An 18,224-nucleotide genomic window follows, 5' to 3' on the forward strand; every position below is an offset into this window, starting at 1 on the left:
TTTGAAATAATGCCATAGGACCCCTTGCACCCACCCTGTGAGAGTAGGCAGAGTCTCAGATTAACTTCTCATCTGAAAGATAGCACTGCTGACAGTGCAGCACTCCCCGATCAGTGCCAGTACTGAGAAAGTCAGCCTGGATTATCTGCCCAAGGATCTGCAGTGGGGCTCTGGTCCACTAACTTTTGAATGTGTTACCAACTGAGATAGTGCTAACTCGTAAACACTAGAACTAGACAAAAAACAAAAATACCCGGAAAAACTCAGCAGTTCTGGCAGCATCCGCAGAGAGGAGCACAGTTAACATTTCAAGTCCGAATGACTCTTCAACAGAACTAAGGAAAAATAGAAAAGAGGTGAAATATAAACTAGTTTAAGGGGGGGTGGGACAGGTAGAGCTGGATAGAGGGCCAGTGATAGGTGGAGATAACCAAAAGATGTCACAGACAAAAGGACAAAGAGGTGTTGAAGGTGGTGAGATTATCTAAGGAATGTGCTAATTAAGAGTAAAGAGCAGAACAAGCAAGGTACAGATAGCCCTAGTGGGAGTGGGGAGGGGGGAAAGAATCGAAATAGGTTAAAAGGTAGAGATAAAACAATGGATGGAAATACATTTAAAAATAATGGAAATAGGTGGGAAAAGAAAAATCTATATAAATTATTGGAGAAAAGGGGAATCGGAAAGGGGGTGGGAATGGAGGAGACAGTTCATGATCTAAAATTGTTGAACTCAATATTCAGTCCGGAACGCTGTAAAGTGCCTAGTCAGAAGATGAGGTGCTGTTCCTCCAGTTTGTGTTGAGCTTCACTGGAGCAATGCAGCAGGCCAAGGACGGACATGTGGGCAAGAGAGCAGGGTGGTGTGTTAAAATGGCAAGTGACAGGGAGGTCTGGGTCATGCTTGCAGACAGACCAAAGATATTCTGCAAAGCAGTCACCCAGTCTGCGTTTGGTATCTCCAATGTAGAGGAAACCACATTGGGAGCAATGAATGCAGTAGATTAAGTTGATGGAAGTGCAAGTGAAATGCTGCTTCACTTGAAAGGAGTGTTTGGGCCCTTGGACGGTGAGGGGAGGGGAAGTGAAGAAGCAGGTGTTGCACCTTCTGCGGTTGCATGGGAAGGTGGCATGAGAGGGGGTTGAGGTGTAGGGGGTGATGGAGGAGTGGACCAGGGTATCCTGGAGGGAACAATCCCTATGGAATGTCACTGGGGAGGGGGGAAGGGGGGGGTGTGAAGGGAAGATGTGTTTGGTGGTGGCATGACCCAGACCTCCCTGTCGCTTGCCATTTCAACACTCCACCCTGCTCTCTTGCCCACATGTCCGTGCTTGGCCTGCTGCATTGTTCCAGTGAAGCTCAACGCAAACTGAAGGAACAGCACCTCATCTTCCGACTAGGCACTTTACAATCTTCTGGACTGAACATCGAGTTCAACAATTTTAGATCATGAACTCTCTCCTCCATTCACACCCCCTTTCCGATTCCCCCCCCACCCCCACCCCCTTTTTTTTCAATAATTTATATAGATTTTTCTTTTCCCACCTATTTCCATTATTTTTAAATGTATTTCCATCCATTGTTTTATCTCTACCTTTTAACCTATTTCGATTCCTTCCCCCCACCTCACTCCCACTAGGGCTATCTGTACCTTGCTTGTTCTGCTCTTTACCCTTAATTAGCACATTCCTTAGATAATCTCACCACCTTCAACACCTCTTTGTCCTTTTGTCTGTGACATCTTTTGGTTATCTCCACCATCACTAGCTCTACTTGTCCCACCCCACCCCCACCCCACTACCCCCCCCCCCCACACGCCCCCCCCCCACCCCCCCCAACACACCCCCCCCAAACCAGCTTATATTTCACCTCTCTTCTACTTTGACTTAGTTCTGTTGAAGGGTCATTCGGATGGATGGGTTGTTTGAGGGGGGGTGGAGGGGTTATGCGCTCCCTCCGAAGCCTCGACTTCTCCTCTGCACATTCCCGATGGAGTCTCTCCGTGTTCGGTGCCTTCCCAAATGAACCATCCCCATTCTGGATGGTCTCCCGTGGAGTCGATGGGGATGTTTAACCTTTTCAGGGAAGCTTTGAGGACATCCCTAGAACGTTCCCGCTGCCCTCCTGGGAGTGTCCAAGTTCCAAGTGGAGCAGTTACTTCGGGATTCTGGTGTCAGGCACGCGAACGAGGTGTCCCACCCAGCGGAGCTGGTTTTGGGGTGATTAGCGCCCCGGTGCTGGGTGAGTTGGCCTGGGGAGAAGACACTGCTGTTGGTCCACCTTTCTGGTCAGTGGATTTGCAGGATGTTGTGAAGGCATCGCTGGTGGTTACTTCCCCAGTCTTCCCCAGCGCTTTGAGGTACCGGCTGTAGGTTGTCTAAGTCTCTGAAGCATTTCGGAGCCCAGTGATCACTGCTGCTTGGTAAAGTAAGAGAAAGAGAGGCAGCACAAACACAATGGTTGAATAACCTCGCATGCTGTAAAATGCTATGCCCCTTCATAATTTTTTTATACTAAGGTAAAATCTGTATAAAACGCCAAAAAAAAACAATGTCTGTTTTCTCTCCTACGATTACCGCCAGGGAAGAATTTAGCTTCTCCAAGCAAGAGACCGCACTTTGGAGACGATCCCTAACCCTGGGGGCTCCAGCGCCGCTGTTTCCAGGCTCCCCCCACGCATCCACACCAACTCCCATCAAAACAACCTCCGAGAGTGAGGGTGTTGAAGGCTTCGAAACTTTGTTTTTAAACACAAAGAAAACGGAGCCTGGGATCGCGAAGCACAGCCACGATAGTGAGGAGGCGAAGGGAGGGAGGGAGGGAGAGAGAGAGAGAGAGAGAGGGAGGGAGGGAGGGAGGGTGGGGAGGGGAGAGGAGAGGAGGGGAGGGGAGGGGTGGGGAAGGGAAAGAAGGAGGGGGTAAGGAAGGAAGGAGGGAGGGAGGGAGAACTCCGCCGCCTTCCGAGCCTTCAGAAGCCGAGCCTTGAGCTTGGAAACGCGGCCGCATCCTCTGGGCTGAGTCCCTCCCTCCCCGCCTGCAGCGGGCCGCCTTGAAACCGACACTGCCTGACGATCCATGTTAGTTTCGTGCCTCCGCTTTGAAACTGACGAGGAAAGGTTTCCATGTTGTGAGTGACTCCTGAACCGCGCTTTCTCCTCTTCCCCCCCTCCCCTCCCCTCCTCCATTTTAAAAAAAAATATCTATTTTTTTTTCTCTGGGGAGGAGGGAGGGGGGAAAGGGGAAAAAAAAAGACTTTCTTAAATCAAAAAAGAAGATTTAGCTCATGGACAATCCGTCCATAATCACCCAAGTCAGCAAAGAGGAGGCGAAAACCCCGCTACGAGAGAAAGGTAACAATTTTGTAACAATGTATCTGACACAGCAACAATGTATCAGCTTCCCTGTTGTTGTGGTTTAAACAGAGAAACTTTGTAGTAAACTCAACCGCAACATTGTTGCCATTCCTCCTCTTACTGTGTGTTTGTGTTTCCCTCCCTCTCCCTCCTCTATTTCCCTCGTGAATTCTGATATCTGCGGTTTCGTCTCTTTTTAAACTGGATTTGATTGGGTTTAGATCAAAAGAGGGGCTTTTTAAAGAGAAAAAAAAGTCCCATCCCTCCCCCCGCCCCCCGCTCTCTCTCTTTTTCTCTCTTTCTCTCTCATAAACAGAGTCAATGTTGTCTTCCCTGTCTAATCTCCCTCCCCTCTTTCGGCCCCCCTCCTCCTCCTCCTCCTCCTCCCAGAGAAGCGGTGGGGGGAAGAGAGAGGAAAAACACCGCCCCCACTTAAACCAGCTCTTGTTCTGGACGGGAGTGGAGCTGAACTCCGGGCGGGAGGTTTGTTTGTTTTAAGCAAATTCGTTTATTTTTTTTTGTAAAATGTCAACATTTTGAAGAATCTCTTTTTCGCACCCTAGCTGATGTTGCATCAGTTGGTGCCCTGATGGCGATGTGTTTTTCTCTTGTGTGAAGAGAGAGCGGATGCGTGTGTTTTTGTGGAACTTGGCTAGTGGGTGTGTCAGTGTTTTTGATTCTTGTGTTGGTGGTGGCGGCCGGGAGGGAGGGGGGTGGGGGGTGGTAGAGAGAGAGAGGCAACTATACCGTCTGTGTTTCAGAATGTTGACCCCGCCTCCCTCTCCGAAACATTCAGTCTCCAAAACATCCATCTGTGCCTGGGCTTTTTTTTTCAAATCTGGGAGTCCCCTACGATCTGTCTGTTTGTCCGTGTGCTTCGGCCAGTCGGTACTGCTTCTGGGAAGCTGGAGAGGGGTGGGGGGAGGGGGGGGAGGAGGGTGCATTGGGGGGAGACAAGTGGGCAGGATTCTGCCGCTGTGTGGGGGGCTCAGGGCCCCTTGGCCCGCCTGGACTCCAGACTGAGGGTCTCTCTCTGCCACAGCACCGCTCCCCGAAATCGAATCGAGTGACTTCCTGGTCCCCATGGGGTTGAGAAGGCTTTGAGCTGCTGAACTGTCATCTGGGCGAAATTTGTTGCGTGTAACATTGCTTCTAACCACTCTATATTTAACATGTGCCTGCTTCCAGAGTTTAATCGTGAACACTCGCATGCTGTCAATCCTTCATGACTTTGGTCCTCTCAAATCCCCCTCCATCTAGCCCCATTGTTGGTCTTTAGCTACCTTACCAGCTCCTAGGAGTCTCACACTCACCTCCTCTAAATCAGGAGGTGTGGGTTCGAGCCCCTCGCTACAGAGATGTAACCTCAAAGCCCAGGCCGACGCACGCAGGGCCAGTACTGAGAAAGTGCTGCACTGTTGGAGGTGCCATCTTTTAGATGAGGTGACAAACCAAGGCCCTGTCTGTCCCCTCGTCTGGATGTAAAAGATCCCATGACACAATTACAAGCGAGCAGGGGTGTTCCCCCCGCTCTCCTGGCCAATATTTATCCTTCAACTGACATCACTAAAGCAGATTATCCATCATTACCACATTGCTGTTTGTGGGATCTTGCTGTGTGTAAATTGGTTACCGAGTTTCCTACAGTTGACAATAGTGACTACATTGCCAATAGTACTCCATTGGCTGAAGAGCGCTTTGATATGCCCTGGAGTTGTGACAGCCGCTATGGTAAAGCCAGTTGGTCTTTCTGTAATGTGGCCACCCTCTGGGAATGCCTTTCTAAACCACCTTCTCCTCATCTAAACCTGCCCCTTTGTCCAAACTTTCAAACTGCCTCTCCTTCTCAGGCTAAGTGGCTATTGGCTACCTCACTCTCCCTGTAGCATTGCTGTGGGATGTTTGCCCATGTTGAAGGTGCTATGTAAATGCAGGCCTGCCTGACCATTACAGTGGTTGAGGTTACAAATCAAAAAGTCCCGGTTTGATTCCTGATCTGTGTTGAAGTTCCTTGTTTTGGTGCAGCAGCATTTAGGAACAAGAGTTGGCTTCACATGCAGATGTGATGAGTGGTTTGCCACAGGGATCAGAGCTGGGCCCTCAACCCCTTACAATTTATATCAATGACTTAGAGGAAGGGACTGATGCTGTGGTTGCTAAATTTGCTGATGACACAAAGATAGATAGGAAAGTAAGCTGTGAAGAGGACATAAGGAGGCTTTGAAGGGATATAGATGGGTAGGTTAGGTGAATGGGCAAAGACCTGGAGTATGATATGAGAAAATGTGAAATCATCTATTATGGCTGGTCAAATTTAGAAAAAAAAAAAGAGGCATTATCTAAATGGTGAGAGATTGCAGAGCTCTGAGCCGCAGAGGGATCTGGGTGGTCCTAGTGCATGAATCACAAAAGGCAGGTACAGTAAGTAATTAGGAAAGCTAATAGAATGTTATCACTTATTGCGAGGGGAATTGAATACAAAAGCAGGGAGGTTATGCTTCAGTTGTACAGGGCATTGGTGAGACCACATCTGGAGCACTGTGTACAGTATTGGTCTCCTTATTGAAGGAAGGATGTAAATGCATTGGAAGCAGTTCAGAGAAGGTTTACCAGACTAACACCAGGAATGGGCGGGTTGTCTTATGAGGAAAGGTTGGACAGACTAGGCTTATATCCACTGGTGTTTAGAAGGGTAAGAGGCAACTTGATTGAAACCTTTAAGATCCTGAGGGGTCTTGACAGGGTGGATGTAGAGAGGATGTTTCCTCTTGTGGGAGAATCTAGAACTAGGGGTCACTGTTTCAAAATAAAGGCTTGTCCATTTAGGGCAGAGATAAGGTAATAACGTTTCTCTGAGGGTTGTGAGTCTTTGGAATTCTCTTTCTCCCAAGGTGGTTGAAGCAGAGTCCTTCAATATCTTTAAAACAGAGGTGGGTAGATTCTTGATAAGCAAAGGGGTGAAAGGTTATTGGAGATGGGGCAAGAATGTGAGGGTAAAATCAGATCAGCCATGATCTTATTGAAAGGTGCAGCAGGCTTGAGGGGCCGAGTGGCCCACTCCTAATTCATATGTTCATACGTGCCCCTGGGCTGGCGGAGGGGTGAGGTGACAAACTAACTAAGATTCCTGCTTCGAATCACTGATTTACAGCACCCTCTCCAGTAAACTGCACTCGGGTAGATGCTGAATGAAGGCACGAGTGTTCCCATCATGGTTGAATATGCCGAGCTTATTCATTGACGGGTGACTTGGGGAAGCATTGGAGGTTTGCTGGAACATGTGGAATTGTTCATTGTGGGGGAGGGGACAGGAATTAACTCAATTCCATATATTCAATCACGGGATATGGTCTTCACTGACTGGGCCAGTATTTATTGCCCATCCTTAATTGCCCTTGAGAAGGTGGTGGTCAGCTGCCTCCTTGAACTGCTGCAGTCCAGGTGGTGTAGGTACACCCACAGTGCTGTTAGGGAGGGAGTTCTAGGATTTTCACCTAAAGAAATGGCGATATGGTTCTAAGTCGGAATGGGATGTGTAAGAATTGGAATATTTTGGGAGGTGATGTGCCTTTGTCCTTTGGTACAGACTGTGGGTTCAGTAGGTGCAACTGGTAGCTGATAGGGTGAGATGAAATAGGAGTTGGAGGAGGCTAGTGTGAACATAAACACCAGCATAGATAATTTGGGCCACAGGGTCTGTACAGTTAATTCTTTGTGATAATACTACAATCAGGCAGCAGGAATGTCCAAAGTTCTCTAATTCATGCCCACTATGGTATTAGGAAGGTCAGCACTCAATGTGTTACATAGAGGAGAGTGTATAGATGGTGCACTCTGTACTGTGCACAGGTTAATGGCCCTATCCTGAAAGCACGCAGGGACTGAACAGAAAGTTGGAGAGGGGTCAATGCTATTACATGACGCAGTAATTGACATCACAAACTTTCAGGAAATATTGTAAACTAACAGAATTATTTACTCTGCCATGTTCTTAACCCCCACTCCCATTAACAGACCTGTCCCCACCAGTACTGTACCACAGTGTTATACAGTGACAGACCCATCCCCACCAGTACTGTACCCCAGTGTTATACAGTGAGAGACCTGTCCCCACCAGTACTGTACCACAGTGTTATACAGTGACAGACCCATCCCCACCAGTACTGTACCCCAGTGTTATACAGTGATGGACCTGTCCCCACCAGTACTGTACCCCAGTGTTATACAGTGACAGAGCTGTCCCCACCAGTACTGTACCCCAGTGTTATACAGTGACAGACGTGTCCCCACCAGTACTGTATCCCAGTGTTATACAGTGACAGAGCTGTCCCCACCAGTACTGTACCCCCAGTGTTATACAGTGACTGACCTGTCCCCACCAGTACTGTACCCCAGTGTTATACAGTGACAGACCTGTCCCCACCAGTACTGTACCACAGTGTTATACAGTGACAGACCCATCCCCACCAGTACTGTACCCCAGTGTTATACAGTGATGGACCTGTCCCCACCAGTACTGTACCCCAGTGTTATACAGTGACAGAACTGTCCCCACCAGTACTGTACCCCAGTGTTATACAGTGACAGAGCTGTCCCCACCAGTACTGTACCCCAGTGTTATACAGTGACAGACGTGTCCCCACCAGTACTGTATCCCAGTGTTATACAGTGACAGAGCTGTCCCCACCAGTACTGTACCCCCAGTGTTATACAGTGACAGACCTGTCCCCACCAGTACTGTACCCCAGTGTTATACAGTGACAAACCTGTTCCCACCAGTACTGTATCCCAGTGTTATACAGTGACAGACCTGTCCCCACCAGTACTGTACCCCAGTGTTATACAGTGACGGACCTGTCCCCACCAGTACTGTACCCCAGTGTTATACAGTGACGGACCTGTCCCCACCAGTACTGTATCCCAGTGTTATACAGTGACAGACCTGTCCCCACCAGTACTGTACCCCAGTGTTATACAGTGACAGACCTGCTCCCATCAGTACTGTACCCCAGTGTTATACACTGAGAGACCTGTCCCCACCAGTGCTGTACCCCAGTGTTATACAGTGACGGACCTGTCCCCACCAGTATTGTACCCCAGTGTTATACAGTGACAGACCTGCTCCCATCAGTACTGTACCCCAGTGTTATACAGCGACAGACCTGTCCACACCAGTACTGTACCCCAGTGTTACACAGTGACAGACCTGTCCCCACCACTACTGTACCCCAGTGTTATACAGTGACAGACCTGTCCCCACCAGTACTGTACCCCAGTGTTATACAGTGACAGACCTGCCCCACCAGTACTGTACCCCAGTGTTATACACTGAGAGACCTGCCCCACCAGTACTGTACCCAGTGTTATACACTGACAGACCTGTCCCCACCAGTACTGTACCCCAGTGTTATATAGTGACTGACCTGTCCCCACCAGTACTGTACCCCAGTGTTATACAGTGACAGACCTGTCCCCACCAGTACTGTACCCCAGTGTTATATAGTGACTGACCTGTCTCCACCAGTACTGTACCCCAGTGTTATACAGTGACAGACCTGTCCCCACCAGTACTGTACCCGTGTTATACATTGACAGACCTGTCCTCACCAGTACTGTATCCCAATGTTATACACTGACAGACCTGTCCCCACCAGTACTGTACCCCATTGTTATACAGTGACAGAGCTGTCCCCACCAGTACTGTACCCCAGTGTTATACAGTGACAGAGCTGTCCCCACCAGTACTGTACCCCAGTGTTATACAGTGACAGACCTGTCCCCACCGGTACTGTACCCCAGTGTTATACAGTGACAAACCTGTTCCCACCAGTACTGTACCCCAGTGTTATACAGTGACAAACCTGTTCCCACCAGTACTGTATCCCAGTGTTATACAGTGACAGACCTGTCTCCACCAGTACTGCTCCCCAGTGTTATACAGTGACAGACCTGCCCCCACCAGTACTGTACCCCAGTGTTATACAGTGACAGACCTGTCCCCACCAGTACTGTACCCCAGTGTTATGCACTGACAGACGTGTCCCCACCAGTACTGTACCCCAGTGTTATACAGCGACAAACCTGTTCCCACCAGTACTGTATCCCAGTGTTATACAGTGACAGACCTGTCCCCACCAGTACTGTACCCCAGTGTTATACAGTGACAAACCTGTTCCCACCAGTACTGTACCCCAGTGTTATACAGTGACAAACCTGTTCCCACCAGTACTGTACCCCAGTGTTATACAGTGACAGACCTGTCCCCACCAGTACTGCTCCCCAGTGTTATATAGTGACAGACCTGTCCCCACCAGTACTGTACCCCAGTGTTATGCACTGACAGATGTGTCCCCACCAGTACCGTACCCCAGTGTTATACAGTGACAGACCCATCCCCACCTGTACTGTACCCCAGTGTTATACAGTGACAGACCCATTCCCACCAATCCTATTCCCCAGGGTTATATGGTGACAATGCCTCCACCAATACTGTAGCCCTGTGTTTTCTAGCTCTACAGTTTCCTTCAGACCCATGTATGGACTGACAGGATGTCAGAATGATGCTGTGGGTATTCCTCACAGTTTGTAAATTTATTGGGTGTGTAATACAGTGAAAATGGGTGTTCCCCAACTATTGCCATGAAGAGGGAGCATTCCAAATGCCTGACCTTCAGTGTTGTCACTCAGCACTGATCCATGTAGCATTGCGTGTGTTTTGTGAAAACATCTGAAGCAAAAGTGACAAGTGTCTGCCTTCCTGCTGAGTTTGAATGCATGTTGATGTCCAGGGTGATTGGATGGTTCTTGGTATCTTGGTATGTGTGGGGCTGCAGGGATCTGTTATTGGCCCAGAGGGTCCTGTTGTCATGGCAATGTGTATCCATTCTTGCCCCCCTTTCACTTTTCTATAGGTACAGTACACATTGAGTAAAAGGTGAAACACAGTGCTCCCATCTGATATCTCTTTATGGCAGCCATGCCCCTCTGGCTCACCCTGTGTGGGTGAAAAGATAAGTTGATTACAGAGATTCTGGGGAATGGCTGCATTACTGCAGATAGCTACATCTTTAAATCGTTCCCATCAATTTAAAAATCTCTTTTTCCATTTCTCAGAGATTGTTTGGGTCAGTGTAGAGGGAGCTTTACTCTGTATCTAACCCCATGCTGTACTTGACCTGGGAATGTTTGATGGGGACAGTATAGAGTGAGTTTTACTCTGTATATAGCCCCGTGCTGTACCTGTCCTGGGAGTGTTTGATGGGGACAGTGTAGAGGGAGCTTTACTCTGTATCTAACCCCGTGCTGTACCTGTCCTGGGAGTGTTTGATGGGGACAGTATAGAGTGAGTTTTACTCTGTATCTAACCCCGTGCTGTACCTGCCCTGGGAGTGTTTGATGAGGACAGTGTAGAGGGGGCTTTACTCTGTATCTAACCCCGTGCTGTATCTGTCCTGGGAGTGTTTGATGGGGACAGTGTAGAGGGAGCTTTACTCTGTATCTAACCCTGTGCTGTACCTGTCCTGGGAGTGTTTGATGGGGACAGTGTAGAGGGAGTTTTACTCTGTATCTAACCCCGTGCTGTACCTGTCCTGGGAATGTTTAGTGGGGACAGTGTAGAGGGAGCTTTTGAAAGTTCCTATTGAATCTGCTTTCACCACTCTCTTTCAGGCAATGCATTCCAGAGCACAGCTTGCTGTGTTTAAAAATAAAAACTCCCTTGATCCGTGCTCAGTTATTTTGTGTGTGATTATGCTATAGTGTGACTGGCCATTGTCCAGAACTAGCCCACCTCATACATGCAAGCTCCCCAGCAGGAATGTGGTTAGGGATTAGGAGCAAGAGTCCTGGATTATTCTCTTCCCAGCTCCACCGCCCACAACCCCAGCCCCTCTCCCAGATTTTTAACTGATCCAATGACACTGAGGCCAATTGTAACAACAACGATCGTCTGTATTCAGAGAGGTGCCTGGTAGAAAAACAACACGTCCATTGAACCATAGAAATGTTACGGCACAGAACAAGGCCATTCAGCCCATCGTGTCTGCGATGGCCAAGAAATGTAAAAATGAAAAACTAGTTGCCCATTTTAATCTCACCATCCAGCATCTGGTCCGCAGCCTTGGCAGGTTACTGCACTTTAGGTGCAGATCCAGGTGCCTTTTAAATGAGTCGAGGGTTTCTGCCTCCACCACCAAACCAGGGCAGTGAATGCCAAACACCCACCACCCTCTGAGTGGAGAAGTTTTCCCTCAAGTCCCCTCTAATCCTTCTGCCGATCACCTTAAATCTGTGCCCCCTGGTAATTGACCTCTCTGCTAGGGGGAAATAGGGCATCCCTGTCTACTCTATCTAGGCCCCTCAATCTTGTACTCCTCAATCAAGTCACCCCTCAGCCTCCTCAGTGCCAGGGAAAACAACCCCAGCCTATCCAATCTTTCCTCATAGCCGCACTTTTCAAGCCCTGGCAACATTCTTGTAAATCTCCTCTGTACTCTCTCCAGAGCAATTATGTCCTTCCTGTAATGTGGCGACCAGAACTGTCCACAAAATGTCCCTAGGTGCTTTCACAGCAGCATCAGCAGACACACATTGACATGGAGCCAAAGGAGGAGATATTGGTCCCATATTTTAGATCAGCTGTTAAACTGAGACCCTGTCTCCCCACCAAATGACATCTAAGACCAGTTGATCTGGCCCTTTTCATGTTGCTGTTTTTGGGAGCTTGTTCTGCACATGTTTTGCTGCCAACATTTCTTGCGTTACTATATAATTTTTATTTGAAGAAAAGTACTTCATTTGGGACATCTGAGGCTGTGAAAGGTGCTATATAAATGCAAGTTGCTTTTCTTTGTATGGGAATAGGGGTTGGTGTGTGGGGCGGGGAGCCATTGAGATTCCATGTTGTGCATCTGGGTGATTGGACTTTCTGTATTTTGGAAAGAGCCACTTGCTTTACAGCTAAACTCTCATCATCTGCCTGCCCTAGTCTCTCCTGTCACTGGGGCTCCAGGGCATCTATCGTGCATTTCAGTAATTACTAAGAGGGTTATTAATCACGGATGTGGAGAGATTGTATACCCTGGACAGTCCTGTTGGCACCAGTGGAACTGCACTAAACCCCCTCCTTAAATGTCAGCTTGTCTGAAACTCTCCTGACCATATCCTAACAGGTACATAAACAATCCCGTTCACCCCTCATCCCTGAGCTCAGTCCCAGTCCAGCAATACCTCAGCTTTTAAATTCACATCCTTGTTCCCAAGACTGTCCTGATCTCTGTAACACCCTTCAGCCTCCCAAGATCCCTCCTGATCTCTATAACCCCCCTCCAGTCTCCAAGGTCCCTCCTGATCTCTGTAATCCCCTCCAGCCCCTGAGATCCCTGTGCTCCCCCCAATTCTGACCTCGCGCCACTCGGATTTTAATTGCTCCCCCATTGGCAGCCATGCCTCCAGCTGCCTGGGCCCTAAGTGTTAATGTGCGGAGTAGGCGTCTGGTAAGGTAAGAAGTTTGAGCCAGCCAGTGTTCGACATAGGGTTGTTCATACTACTCAGTATAACAAGTGCAGATTACTTTTCCCTTCCTCACTGCTTCTTGTATCTGTGCGCTAACCTTTCCCCTATTAGTATCAACTGCTCTTAATCACAACTACAGCGTGTGCACAATTGTCACAGCATTTGCAACATTAACGCTGAGCTCTGGAATTCCCTCCCTAAGCAACGCCTCTGCCCCGTTCTCCTTAACAAACTTTTCCTCTTCTGTCCTGATATCTCATTTTGGTCCTCGGTGCCAGTATTTTTGCTTGACGTTCCTGCTGTGTTAAAGGGGCTGTATAAATCCGAGTAATTGGCCACTCAAGGGGAATTGGGAGTAGTGTTTGTGTAGAAAGCGCCCCCCTCCCCCCCAAGTCCTGGGGACATTGGAGGTGTGTCTGCTGTCTCTCGTACAGTGAACCGGGGCACAAAACAAAACATAAAGCCACAGTAAGAGCTTTCGGGCTTGTGACACCAGGGGGGGGGGGGGGGGGGGGGGGGGGGCGGGGGGCGGGGGTGGGGGGAGGAAGTCTGAGGAACACCACCAACCCCCCCACCCCCCACCCCCCACCTTCTGCTGCAGAGGCAGCGCCCACAACAGGAAACCGTGAGGATGGAGGAAGCACTGGGCCGAGCTTCGAACGAGGGAAGTGGCCAATAACCGTTGACAGGCACGGAAGCAGTGAAGGCAACGGCTTCCTGTATGGGGAGAGAGTTAGACATGCTCACCTACCATTACCAGGCTGAAGATCACCTCCCTCAGCCCTGCTCCCCCTGCCCCCTACCTCCCCAGCAGCCCCCTCCATGACTGACATCCCCTCCCTGCAGCACCCTGCCCAGAACTGATCACAGTTACTCCAGATGGTCTCTGACTAGTGTTTTATATGGTTGTAGTATAATATCCACCACCGCCCGCACAACATCCTCTTCCACTTTATGATCCAGGGAACGTGGGGGCTAAATTTAATATCTTCGATGAAGAACGTTGCGTCTAACAATGCCACCATCTGCTTCAGACATGTGATGTGTCAGTCTCGCTAACATCTTTTAAACTGGGACAAGGGACTTGAACCCAGGACCTTTGCACTCGATGAGTGTGCGGCCAATTCAGCCATGCTAAGTAAGACTTGTATCTATTAACTATAGGCAGGGAGTGCCAAATGATGGGTTTATGAGGGCATTTCGTATGATTATACAGCAGAGGAGATGAAGGCCATTTGCTCCATTGTGTCTGTGCTGACTCTTTGAAAGACATATCTAATCAGTATCAAATCTCATCTCATAGCCCTGCAAATTTCTGCTTCTCAAGTATTTAATCAATTCCCTTTTGAAAGTTCCTATGGAATCTGCTTCCACCGCCCTTTCAGGCAGCGCCTTCCAGATTATAACAACTCACTGTGTAAAATTTTTTTTAAATCTCCTCATGTCCGCCTCCAATGCTTTTGCAGATTATCCTCAATCTGTGTCCCTCTGGTTACTGACCCTCCCGCAGCCACTGAGATCATCCCCCATTCCTGCCCACTCCTCCCACCCTCTACCTCCTCTTCACACCCCCCGCTCCCAGACGCCAATAGATCCAGTGTATAGCTTCGCCTTACTCTATCAAACCCCTTCGAAATTTTGAACGCCTCTATTAAACCTCCCCCTTATCCTTCCTTGCTCTAAGGAGAACAATCCCAGCTTCTCCAGTCTCTCTGCATTAACCAAAGCCCCTCACTCCTAAAACCTCCACATTCTCTCCAAGACCTTGACATCGTTCCTAAATTGTGATGCCCAGAATTGAATACGTTACACCAGCTGGAGTGTAACCAGTGATTTATAAAAGTTTAGCATAACTCCCTTGTTTTTGTACTCTGTCCCTATCGATAAAGACATATTCTTTTATTAATAGCCTTCCTGATTTGTTCTGCCCCTTTTGATGATTTCTCTCTCTGCACCCAAGGGTATCTCTGTTCCTGCAACCCCTTTAAAATTGTTCGGCTTAGTTTATATCAAACCTCTCCATGATCGATTGGATAAAGGCCCCACCCAATCAGATACCAGTTTGTATAAGTTAGCAGGTCAAAGGTTCAAATTGGATCTGCGCAAAGTTCACTAGCACCTTCGGCTGAGCTGACACTGGTCGTTGCTGAGGTGGGGTAATCAGTCAAATCTCACCCCGCACCCCCCCCACCACCCCGATTCCTCTTGCTGCAATGACTGTGTCGTGGAACCTCCCCATTGCCCCTCAGGGGGAAAGAACATTGGCTTTTGTGCACCATGTGAGTTTAGCCGGGGGGTGTTGGGGGCTAGAAATCAGATGGCCGATCACTCCCGCGGGGTAAGAGGAAGGGGTACTGAGGAGGAAATGGCAATGGGTGGAGTCGGGGAGAAATACAAATGAAAGAATGTGCATTTCTAAGGCACCTTTCACAAACTCTGGATGGCCATTCCAGGCAATGTAGTATTTCTGAAGTGTAGTCATTATCGTAAGTAAGGAAATGCCGAAGCTAATTTGCACACAGCAAGATCCCACATCGAGGTAATAACCAGGTAACCTGTTCAGTGCCGTTGGACGAGTAATAGATGATGGCCCAGTACTGCTGGTGGGAGAAACTCTCCTCTTCACTTGTGGAATCTTCTAAGTTCACTTGAAAGGGCAGATGGGCCCTCGTTTTAACTTCTCACCAGAAATTGGCACCCCTGACAGTGCAGCACTCCCTCAGTACAGGCACTTGAATGTCAACCTGAATTTTAGGAGGGAGCCTTTGGTGTGGAGCTTGAGCTCGGAGATGGGAGAGGCACAGCTGACACTGCCACAAGTTTGGGTTCACACAGAGCCAGGTGGCTGAGTTTTATGTTCCTCTGTATCGTGCTGCTTTGCTAAAGAATGGAAAACTTGCATTTATATAGTGCCTTCCGCAGCCACTGGACTGCTCACTACTGACTTACACCCAATGAAGTACTTTTGAAGTATAGTCACTGTTGTAACGCTGATTCACCACCAGAGGCACTGTTTTGCTAATTGCAGTGCATTCTGGGCAAGATGAGCATGTTGACCTTTGGTGCCGCAGTTCACCAGGCTCAGTGCATTCTGGGCAAGCTGGCGGGGTGGGCAGTGCTGCCTCCCACCCACCCCTGCTGGGATTGATAATGCCTGCCCTTCCTGTCTCTAACTCCCTCGGGATGCCTCTACCTTTCAGGACACCTGCCCGTCTCCAGCAAGAAACCACGGCGACGGAGCATCTTCCATGCCATCTTCTGCTGCCTGCCCCAGAGCGATGACAATGCCAACCAGGTCCTGGGCAGCAGCAACAACAACACTTCACTGCTGCCCGATGGCAAGAGCAGTGCCACCCAGGTAAGGTGGTACCCCAGGGGTGGGCAAAGCTGCCTGCTCAACTGTGCAGGCTCTGGGTGGGGTTAGATATGGCTGAATCAGACCTGGGGGGTGGGGAGGGGTGGGGGGTGGGGGTGGTTTGGGAGGGAGAGGGTGATGGAGGTGACAGAGGGGAAGGGAGAGGAGGTGGGAGGGGGACAGGGCTTGGGGTGGCGAGGGGATTGGATTGGGATTGGGGAGGAGGAGGGCAATGGAAGTTGTTTGGAGGGGAGGGTGGGATGGAAGGGAGAAGATGGGGCTACACTGTCAGTGGAGGAGGGGGAGCAGAGGAAACAGTGATCACTATTCTAATCAACCCACATTTCCTGCTGCTTCATCACAGCTGCCTTGGCAGAGTGTAACTTCCTGGGAGAGGCCAATAAACCAAAAAAGTCCCCATGGCCAATAAGAATAAAAAAACACTCCGAAAATTCCTCTCTGACTACCCTCAGGCGATGGAAACCCAGTCCAGGACGTCACCCAGACCAAATGATCTGTATAGAGACACTTAACTTCCATATGATCTGATCTCTGCCCCAATCAGGAGCTGGTCCAGCTCCCACTCGAAGGGTCAGGGAGTCAGTACCCACCACACCAGCTGGCATCACATTCCTGAGGCTCATTGCTTCCAGGGAACAGGAACTGACCAACACCCAGTGGGTTTCAACTCTTAAAGAGTTTAGCCTCATGTCCCCTGGCCCCCTCTGATCTGTGAAACTGGGATGATCCCTCAATAGGACTATACCCAACTATTCAATTTGTTTCTCAATCCTTATTGGATCACCTCTGTGTCTCTGTTGCTCTAAAGTGAGCAGAGCTCATTCCTTAAGCCAAACTGAGAATTTGTAGTTCTTCATTGTGGGAATCATTCCTGTATCCAGTAAACAGGCAAGGGCCTGGGTTCTGATTTAGAATACTACTTCTGTTTTAAATAATGAAGCTTTCAAACGATTTAGTGCATTGGATAGGATATAGGAATGAGCTACCATGGTGCAAGTAATTGTGGGGAGGGGGCTAATGTGGGTCACAACTAATGTGTGAAGCAAGGAGCTTGGAGTATGGTGGGGAGGGGGGGGTTGGGGGCGGGTAAATACACGGCATGGTCTTATTAACTTCAAATATTCCAAATTATAAAGGGTTTTGATAGAGTAATTATGGAGAAACTGTTTCCACTGTCAGGAGAGAGGACACAGATTTAAGATAATTGGTGAAAGAACCAGAGGGGGAGGTGAGAAAGCATTGCAGGCAGCTAGTTATGATGAGCTGGAACATGCTGCCTGAAAGGGAGGTGGAACCAGGTTCAATACTAACTTGCAAAAGGGGAACTGAATCAATACTTAAAAAGGAAAAAAAAAATAGCAAGGGAGTGGATTTAGTTGGATAGCTCTTTCAAAGATCCAGCACAGGCATGATGGGCTGAATGGCCTCCTGTGCTGTAAGACTGTCTCGCTCAAGTATTTGGTACTAACCAATATTGGCCTTTTGGTTTAGGTTCTGTGCAGCAATGAGGCAGAAGCATTAGGAACAATCGAACACAAACCTCCAGAGACGTTTAATTCATTCTGCAAAAAGAAGCAGATAACTGAAGTAAGCTGAAAGTAGACTGGAGCTTGAGGGGTGACACCAGGGGCAAGGCTGCAGTCTAACTCCACCCTGGCTCTGGGATTGGACCCTGTGTTAACGCCAGAGGCACTCTGAGAGCTGAGCTCTTCTTACTCCTTTGGGTAGAAAGATAGAACAGGGTGGGTGGGGGTGGGGGGGGGGGGGGGGGGGGTGGGTGGGTGGGGTGGTGGGTGGATACGATCCAGCTTCCTATTCCTTTTTTTAAAAAAGGAAGATCCCAAATGGGCAATTCTGAAAAGTGAGGAAAAACTGGGAAACTCAAAATGGAAACCGGAAGGACCAGGATGATCATTCCAAGGTGTCCGAGTGTCTAATCGTCAATTGGCTAATAGACGACACCATCAGGTTGGGGGAAAGGATG

General features: G+C 49.0%; 1 protein-coding gene across 2 annotated transcripts in view; it reads left to right on the top strand.

Moving 5' to 3' along the window:
• Positions 1 to 2,912: 2,912 nt before the first annotated feature.
• Positions 2,913 to 18,224, top strand: part of LOC121284849 (carboxy-terminal domain RNA polymerase II polypeptide A small phosphatase 1-like) — a 28,755-nt gene continuing 13,443 nt past the window's right edge. Inside the window, exons 1-3 of one of the 2 annotated variants that reach the window (XM_041200653.1) lie at positions 2,913 to 3,348; positions 16,065 to 16,222; positions 17,732 to 17,827. In XM_041200653.1, coding sequence (XP_041056587.1) covers positions 3,282 to 3,348; positions 16,065 to 16,222; positions 17,732 to 17,827 — 321 coding nt within the window. In that variant the 5' untranslated portion in view covers positions 2,913 to 3,281. The remainder of the gene's footprint in view (positions 3,349 to 16,064; positions 16,223 to 17,731; positions 17,828 to 18,224) is intronic. The other variant, XM_041200654.1, reaches the window with a different exon arrangement.

Source organism: Carcharodon carcharias, chromosome 12, assembly GCF_017639515.1.
Source record: "Carcharodon carcharias isolate sCarCar2 chromosome 12, sCarCar2.pri, whole genome shotgun sequence".
In the NCBI taxonomy this organism is placed as follows: domain Eukaryota; kingdom Metazoa; phylum Chordata; class Chondrichthyes; order Lamniformes; family Lamnidae; genus Carcharodon; species Carcharodon carcharias.